The following is a 9,729-nucleotide window of genomic DNA, read 5'->3' as shown; positions in this document are numbered from 1 at the left end:
TCTGGCTTTTTTCGGACAATATTCAGCCTGTGTGTACCAAGCCTTTTGGCTTAGTTTTGATTTTTTTTTTTTTATTTTTTTTTATTTTTTGAGGATATCTCTTACCCCAGTCCTGAGTTTTGCTTACCTCATCCTTACCAAAAAAAAAAAAATCACAACCTCTCTTGACAAACTTATGATGGTCAAGTCGTTGCCATGTGTTAAAAGAATATTGTGTATAAGTTGTACATCAGACAGGTGCTTCAGCAGCCTTGTAGTTGCCTCATGATAAATCAGTTGATCAGTTGGGTGTAAGCAGGAAAACCTGCTTTTGGTCGCACAATCATTAGATTTAGTGCTTTGTTGCATAATTTTGTCTATCCAACTCCAAAAAAACTTTTTGAGGTGTGTGTGTGTTTTTTTTTTTTTTGGTAACATGAGTTTAGATACAGTTGGGTTATTCTGGCGCTTGCAAGCAGATTTGTAGGCCAGCCCAGAATAACCCCTCTTCTACCTAACATTTTTGCTATTGGAGGACGGACATTTTTCTTCAGCTCTGCTGAGAAAAGTACAACTTTTACCAGCCTTTTTCTATTTTTGGATTTCTTCTATTGACTTCAATGAAGTATCCTTGCATTGCTGCTTGAGCTAGTCTCTACATGGCAACTATACAGATATGCCTGACTATGGAGAGCTGTGCCCAAATTCCTCTGGACTGTTGCAGGACTAGCATGGAATGTGACCTTCAGGTACTGGGTTCCATTTTTGTTACTTGCCAGACAATGAAGTACTGTATTGGTAAAATCAAGCGCTTTTCATATCCAGAGGTGTGGCATTGCCTTAGCACATGACCAGCCTGTAAGGATTTGCTTTCTTGATTTAACTGATTGGGCTGAGCACTAGCAGCTACCTCATGGCTGGCATCGAGTGGCACTTTTTAAATTTACCACTACTTATGTTTACCCACAGAGTTTTAATGCTGAAGGATTGAGTACAGACATCAACCACTGAGTGGAGTGTTGCATTGCATACACGTGCTTTCCGACCATTCAAATTAGTTGCACTTCTGCTTTGGAAAGTGCCTACTACCAGCCTGCAGTGAAGCTAGTCACTCTGGCCACCCAGCCTAGTCAACCACTGACTGCTTGGGTTAGTGAGTGCCTTAGGGCTTGTCTCATACCCTGAGCTGAGTTGCATCATAGCAACAGTGTCTCTATATCTAGACACATAAGGAACAGTCCCCACTGTTTGGGGAGTGTGAGCTGAGGCAACCCCTAACTCCTTCTGGGGACTTGGGACAGACTGGGCCTCCGGTCACAGTGCTATCTCTGTGTCCGTAGTCTCTCGCTGATGTTTTTAAGGCCACACAGTCTCCTACTGTCACCTCAGAAATACAAGAGGGTGTGTCTACCCTTATTGATGCAGTACACACTGCCTTGCATTTATAGGTTCGGTGTTCTGTCTGCAGCCTTTGGTCTTTTAGAGCTCCTCCTGCTACAAAGACCTTTCCATTATACCCTCTATTCAGAGTATTTCTCTATGCAGACTGGACTCGCTGTGTAGGATCCTAAGCTCCACCTGGAACTGTTTGGAGCTGTTCCTATTCCAGATGGAATTTTTTGAACAATGATGCACACTGTGGATCTTCAAGTTGACTGCTTTCTGGTATTCCAGAGCAGGTGGTTCATCCCACATTGTTGGGTTGCACTTCAGGCAGGTCTCCTGGTTTGGACTCTGTTGGACACCATTTAGTTGGTGCTGTGTGTCGTCTTCGCCAAGAAGGAATGCAAGTCTTTTCTGCTATAAGGGAACTAGTATTCTTATGCTGGATAATGATTTGAATCTCCGCTTCATATGCATTGATTGTTCTTAAAGACAATTCTTCTATCTTGGTCTTGAGCATCAGGTTGATTTTTTATTTTATTTTTTATTTTATTTTTTCTCATCCTTCCTCTGATTTTGTTGGCATTTTTTCCTATTTGATAAGAGGCTTGACCTCATCTGGTATCAGATTTGAGTGGTTAGACTGCTTTTGGATGTCATTGCAATTTCTGGAATCCTGTCTCTCTGAATTGATTGAGAAAATAGGCTTGTATGCAATATAGTTGTGAAATTTATTGGGGTCCATTGCGGTACACAGGTCCCATCCCTGCATGTTTGATTCATGCTCTTGGTACTGCTTGCTACAAACTGAAACATGAGGGGGTAAAATAGGAGTTATCCTGGACTGCCCTACAATTTTTAGTTTGGCAGGGTCCAATTCTCACCTAGGAGGCGGTAAAACCCAACAGTATCTGAATTCCTGTGAACCTCCAGAAATGGGTTTTACAGTAGGTACAAAAGTCGTGTTTTTTTTTTTTTTTGTATGTATGCATGCATGTGTGTATTTTATTTATATATATATATATATATATATATATATATATATATATATATATATATATATATATATATATATATATATATATATATATATATATATATATATAATATAGTGTGTGTATATGTGTATATATATATATATATATGTATGTATGTGTATATAATGTGTGTGTGTATATATATATGTGTATTGCAGCTTACCAGTCCTTGCATGTGGTGGGTTAATTAGTTTTAATTTGTCAAGTTAAAAACATTTTTGCAGAAAATGCCTATTGATCTTGCAGGAAATGCAGTTTCCTTGTCACTTTCTTTGAACTGAATAGGCAACCCCCCACTGCCCAGTCTTACTCATCTGGCCCTGAACCAGTGAGATCTCAACGGTGTGGTATGCACAGCCTAATTCCCGCTGGCCCTGCACATATGTGCCCTAATTTCTATACTGTCCTGTAGAAGGTTACAACTGGGATATTTTACACACGTCACAAACACATTATTGGGCTAATGGACTGTTTTTTCTCTGCAGTGTTCTTTGTGTATAATATATTGTATGTGTAAGCATCTGTTCTGAGACGCGCTGAACGTAATTTATTGCATATTTAATTGTAGCAATTGTACAATCTTAACTTCCAAACCTGTCTTTCTCTTAGGTGCTGGTGAATGATTTCTTTCTTGTGGCCTGCTTGGAAGATTTTATTGAAAATGCCAGACTTTTTATATTTGAGACTTTCTGCCGTATCCACCAATGTATAAGTATAAGGTATGTCTATGCTGACTTCTGGTGTAAAATTACTTTTTCACAGGTAAGATAAGTTAACTACTTGGAGAGGAGCTGGTGTCCCCAGTTATTGCACGCAGGAGTTGCAGCAGCCTGGCACCCATCCATAAAATGTCAAGCATGAGCTAGGGCATTCACCACACGCAGTTTACACTTGGAAATACAATTTTCTAGAATTTAAGGAAAGTTTTCTGCTTTCTACTAGCATATTTTTTTTCACTAATGTTCCACCTGAAGAACAAAGATGAATAGTTATAAGCAGTAGTGTATTAATTTTTTTTGTGCTTTCATAGGCCCGATTAAACTCGTACATCCCCTAATTTTAAATATGACCCGCCCCTTCCTTTCAAGGTCACACCCCTTGCTGTTTAAGACCTGCCCTGAATTTTTTTAGTGGGGACACTAGTTTGGGGGCAGGCCAATGGATTCCCTTAATTTGCATAGATTTCCTCTCACTTCCTGTTTGGCTATGGGGCAGGAAGAGAAGGGAAATCTCTGCAATGGGACAGGGATGGTAAAAAATAAACTGACGGGCTATAACCATCCTTCTATCCAAAATGAAAAAATAAAGTGTTGCCTATAGTTTTACTTTGAGCACAAATTTCTGATCATTTTATGGAGAGGACCAAGAAGATGTAACCATGCCAATGGTGCAGCAGAAAACCTATAGCACAGTGACAATGGTTTGTGGTCCAGGATGATAGGCCAGTGAAAATTAAAAGCGGCACCCCCCAAAGTTGTGGAATGCCGGCCTCCCGCATACTAAAACCAGTGCGGCAGCATTATGGAGGCGCTAGACTAATCACTGGTGCTACACTAACTGTCCGTGCTGCCCCCCTGCAAAGTACTGTCCTAGGCCTGGGCCTTGTCGGCCTAGGCCAGGTTACAACGTTGGTTATGAGCCATAGATTCGTACTTGGATTGAGTACGGTCCGTGGTGTGTGATTGCTATCCCGCACTCTCAGTAAGTTGTAAAAAAAAAAAGGTTTTCAGGGGCTACTTGTTCCTGTCTTCGTGTAAATAAGGGAACGTAATTTTTCATATTGGTGCCATTCGGAGGGAGGTTTGTGTGTTATGTGGGGTCATGATTTAAGAGGATGGGCAAAGTTCTCACTACCCCTCTCTTCTGCAATCATCAGCCTACCTATGTGGTCACTAATTATCAGTCTGCTAAAAGCCATTGAAATTTCTTATACAATGGCTTGTATTATACAGGATTTATATAGCGCCAACAGTTTACACCGCACTTTACAATATCAAAGGAGACTATACACCAATAGTACAATTCAAAACAAGAGGGTCTTGCGATATTACGTTCTTTTTCCTTTCAGAAAGGTAAAAGTACCAAAAGCAGGCCCTTTGAGGATGAAATACTTGGAGTTGGGGTGCCCATAGTTCTATAGAGCTCTATATAAGTTGGGCAGGCTACACCATTACAAAGGAGGATGCATAAGTCATGATTATTCAACGTGTCTAATCAGCCCTTTTTCCCCAGAGAGCAAGTTACTGGGGAAGGGCCTGGCTCACCTTGTAGATATGAGATGGTCACCTGATCCTGGCTGAAAATGGCTGGATTGTGTGACTGTCATGTGGGCAGCCTTTAGAATGGGTTGGATTGTTGAACCAAGAGTATCAGGTGATGTCTGCATTTTTAAAGCTTTTTTCGCTGTTGATGTTCTCTGGAGGTTCCTGTACATCTACCGTTACATGTAAGTAAAAATGCTGTCTTCTACCCAGGGACCTCTCTGCCTCATGTCATTCTGCTTGACAGCCTTTTCCACCCCAGTGCATAACATAATACCCAGTGCCCTGAGATTACAAGAATCTGAAAGCTGTAAAGAGAATTTGTATGTGGCTCGATTGAGTCTCTTTGTAAGATGGTGAAAGGCATTTTGGGAAGAATTTGAATAAATGACGACACCCTTGGAAGTTGGGTGTTCCAACAAAGAGCTCATGCTCTGGGTTCGGTGGAATTATTTGCAGCTAAATGGACACTGAAGGGTCATAGACACCGGCTGAATATCTTGCAGCATCGGCTGGTTCAATAGAAACCAGCTGACATTCAGCCCATGTTTACGGCAGCCAGTCTGACGGAAGCTGGCCATTCTGCCAAAGGGGCGGGACTGCAAAAGGTCTGCCGATTGGTGCTATTTACAGCCCCCTGTCAGAACACAATAGCTTGGGGGGGGGGGGGGTTGTGGCACTAACATTGAATGGTTAGTACAGCGCTCTGACTTTTTTTTTTTTTTTTCATTCAGCACGCTGGGTTGAATGAAATAAACACTACTAGTGTGTACCAGGCTTTGTGTGTTGTGGCTCAATTGTACGAAGGTCCTAAGCCATGTGGTGTTTGCTGTAATTTTTTATTTTTTTTGTGTTGGATATCTGAGACAGCGGATAACAGAAAACCACCTGAAGTAATATCTTGGCTTGCAGGGTTGAATAGATGGCGTTGGGCTGCAGAGGCAAGGACTGCTCCTCTTGCCCTAGTCAGCCATTTTTATCTACTGTACGTTTTTAGGCCTTAAGTTATCCTTGATTGTTTACGGCAGTATTCATTACATGCAAGTATCTTCACATCTGGTTGCACATTGTGCTTTGAACATGCCTGGCCTTTCATTATTTCAATAATCAGAAATCACCACTATCCTTTTGTTGTTCCTGAAGTATTTATAGCTTGTACTTAAAAACATATTTTATGTATTAAGCTTCTTGAATCACCAATGGTGGATTCCCTATTTATTTTATTTTTTTTCTCCCTTTTTAATAACGCCTAGTCATATCTGGCCATATCATGGATTTTGTCTTGTATCGTGAGTATTGGTGTCGTGCAAAGCTTAGAAATGTTAATTATATAGTGATTTTAAGGTTAATTGGCATGTTGGCAAATCTTTTTCTAGGAACTGCTATTTACTTGTTATAGTAACAGCAGAAACAAAAATACTTTTATGAGGATTTGTTGTATATATGTATTTGTGGATGGATAATCAGTGCATGCTCTGTAACTGCCTTCTGGTGTCCTGATGCGAAGCACCAACTGACATTCACTGTGGTGCCACTATGCCAGCATCTTGTTTAAATCACTAAAGTGCATCTGAATAGTCGCATACAAAAAATACTTTAACCGCTTAAGGACCGCCCCACGTACATACACTGCGGCAGGACGGTCTTTTAGCGCGAAACTACTTACCTGTACATGATGATTTTTTTTTTCTTCCCAGTCTGGGGTGCGCGTGCTGTCAGCAATCTGCTCCCAATGTGATTTGACACAGTGGGAGCCAATCAGTGGGTCTGGCGCACCCAATGTCTGCCGGGACCAGCGATTGTTCCGAGGCAGACAGAACCATGGTCTGCCTATGAAAAAACAGGCAGATCGCCGTTCTGTGATGGGAAAAGATAGACATCTTGTGTTTCTGCTAAGCAGGAACACGGATCTGTCTTATTACAGAACAAGCACGCCCAGGGAACACATTTAAGTTTGATTGCTCCTGATGTTAACCCCTTCCCTACCAGTGTTATTGGTATAGTGATGGTGCATATGATTTAGCACTGATTACTGTATTGGTGTCGCTGGTCTCTAAAAAAAAAAAGTCAGTGTCCAATTTGTCAGTCATAATGTCGCAGGCCCGCTATAAGTCGCCAATCACTAATATTACTCGTATAAAAAAAAAAAAAAAGTCTATAAAAATATCCCATAGTTTGTAGGCTCTGTAACTTGTGTGAAACCAATCAATATATGCTCATTGGGCTTTGTTTTTTACCAAAAATATGTAGCAGAATACATATTGGCTTAACTTTTTATGAATTTTTTTTTTTAATTGGGTATGTTTTATAGCAGAAAGTGAAAAATAAATACATATTTTCAAAATGATCTTTTTGTTTGTAGCACAAAAAATTAAAAACGCATAGCTAATCAAATATCACCAAAAGAGAGCTCTATTTGTGGGGAAAAAAAGGACATCAATTTTATTTGTTTAGAGTGGCATGACCGCATAATTGTCAGTTAAAGTAACGCAGTGCTGTATCACAAAAATTGGCCTGGTCCTGAAGGGGGGTAAACCTTTCCAGAACTGATGTGGTTAAAGTATAATTCCAGTTTAAACTGAACTAGTCTTAAAAGCATTCCCTGCTGGCTAGCCTGTACTAAAAATGTATATACTTCTTTTTAGCCAGTCCAGTCATGTGATCTGGCTCCCCTGTGTCGGCATCAACTGCAGGAGAGAGTGGATAATAGCTGGGACATGGGAGCCTGTGCGTGACGTCACTGCTTCAGGCTTTACCAGCCTATGTAGAGTGCTCTATTGTCTTCCCTGCAGCTGGCTGGCACAGAGGATCACATGACCGGACTGGAGTGGTCAGGAAATAGGTGTGCATATATACATATATTTTCTACACAGGTTAGTCATCATAGGTGTTAGAAGAGGAGGGGAAATTGTGACTAGGCTGAAATTCTACTTTAAAGGATAAGTTCACCTTTCATAACATTTTACACCCAGGATATACCATGTTATGAAAGGACTGCCCCCCACTTCCCTGCACAGCTAGCAGGGGATCTTCTCCCGCTGCTAGCTGTCACAATTTTTAAGAAAAACTCATCCATGCTTGGCCAGTGTTCCGTGAATTGCAAACTACAAGTCCCAACAGCATTAGCGGCTGTCGTCTTGTAGTTCTCAACATCGCTGTAGTTCATTGATCCTTCCTGTCGGTCTTATTGGCTTGCTTGTATGAGGTACAAGCAAGCAGATACACTGACAGGTCTGCAGGAGATCTGCATGGCATCAGGGATCTGATGGCTGGTGCAATGCTTTACAGGCTCCTGCAACAAAAAATAAATGCACATTTTTTATTTTTTACCTGCAAAAATGTGCATTTATTTTTTGTCAAAAGGCGAACTTATTCTTTTAAGAGTAACACTGCAATAACAACTCGGTCAATGAAAATACTGTACTTTGGTTTAACGTAAAAGTATGACCCATCACCTGCCGTCTCCTCAACACTCTGTAAAAATGGCCACATATAAACCCTTATGTGGCAGGACAGGCTTCCCTATGCAGGCCTCCCACCCACTGCTCCCAGGTCTTCTCTCTACCATCTTATCAATACTTTGTAGTAAGGAAAACAGCTGATGGGGGAAAATGTCTCCTAATGTGCAAGGTATACTTTGACAAGTGGGCACCTACTTCTCAGTTAGCTCATCTCCAACACTGATGGGTCTGTGCTCTCTTGTTGCCACTTCAACTTCCCCAGTGTGTCCTTTCTTTGGCCATTGTGTGGCCAGTGATTATTGTACACGTGTTAGATTGTCCAGTGAGTCATATTGACCCCTTGCATTAAGCTCCACAGTTCAGTACACACTCTTGGTATCTATAAGTCACTGTCCCTGCTGAATTTTTATTTACATTATAGATAATGCAGCACTTCTCTGTCCTTTCTGGAGTTCCACTTTGTGGGGGTCAGAAGTAGGGTTATCGTGCAGGAGTGTGCCTTTTTAAGCAAAAATTTGGTTTTGGTTAGGATAACCTTTTACATCCAGTAATATGTGACCACCTATTCTTCTATACTATTTGTGAGGCAGCAGATGTAATAACTTTTTAGGTTTTCTTTTTAATCTAGTCCGTTGGTGCCTCCCAATACATGTTGGCATGGCTAAGTGGTTCCAGGGAAGATGCAAGGCTTTGCAGCTTCAGTATAGAGTCAAGACACATTTCACGCACAGTCCATTACAAGAGCAATACAACGATGAAGCCTGTAATCCATTTTAGATTAATGTGAGCCTAACCGTGAGCTGCCCCCTCTCGTATTAATGCGGTGGCTTGCCGGGTCTCCTGATGACTTCCCCACATAACTGAGTATCCCAGTGATGGTTCTCATTTTATAGGTGTTACTGGAAGAGACGGAATTAAGCCATCAGAATGTACCATTGTGCAACACAAATCAAATCTGATTGTTTCACTTGTTTACGTGACACATACTTTATTAAAAACTTGTTGGTTACATCATTTTGAAGTCTTCTGAGAGATTGCAGCTCAGAAAAGCTTGTAAAATCGCATTAGATTTACTCTTCTGTGATGAGCCAAATAGACATATCACTACTTGTGTGATCGATTTTCTTTCATGCTGGTTTTCACCCTACATTGTACAGGTTTCAGACAGCAAGTTCACGTTTTTCTTTTTGTGCTAAGCCTGTTGGTTCTTAGTAGGATGTGCTCCTTTTTTCCTTTTACTACTGAGCTCTAAGGAAACTGCTAAACAGTTGAAATATGCATATGAGACCTGTCTGATTTTTATCCAGCCACCATGTGATTCGTAAACTTGGCACATCCAGAAGGTTAACACCATTTTCTCTTTAACACATACAGTGATACCTCTCTTCTTGATTGAAGTAGGCCCGTCTAGCATTTTCAGCCAAGGAAGCTGCCATCTTGGCCTTGAAGATTAAACTGCCATGATATTTATACATGTGAACAGTTATGACACCAGGCATTTGATGGTTTAACAGTTGGATTGAGAGCACAACCAATGTGAGTTACATGTGCTGGGAATGTAACTTTTTTGAAACTGTTAAATTGATGGGTTTACTACCACTTTAATGT

At 40.9% G+C, this 9,729-nt stretch overlaps 1 protein-coding gene across 1 annotated transcript in view; it reads left to right on the top strand.

Annotated features, from left to right (window-relative positions):
- The window catches only part of EIF3E (eukaryotic translation initiation factor 3 subunit E), a 79,583-nt gene that overhangs the window by 53,264 nt on the left and 16,590 nt on the right, over nucleotides 1-9,729 (top strand). The window contains exon 10 of the mRNA XM_077493174.1: nucleotides 3,009-3,118. Coding sequence (XP_077349300.1) covers nucleotides 3,009-3,118 — 110 coding nt within the window. The remainder of the gene's footprint in view (nucleotides 1-3,008; nucleotides 3,119-9,729) is intronic.

This window comes from Lithobates pipiens, unplaced genomic scaffold (assembly GCF_037356315.1).
Source record: "Lithobates pipiens isolate NorthernLeopardFrog02 unplaced genomic scaffold, aLitPip1_a1.2 Scaffold_19, whole genome shotgun sequence".
NCBI classification, from domain to species: Eukaryota; Metazoa; Chordata; class Amphibia; order Anura; family Ranidae; genus Lithobates; species Lithobates pipiens.
The sequence above is the reverse complement of the archived record's forward strand: the minus strand, read 5'-3'. Positions and strand labels throughout refer to the sequence as shown.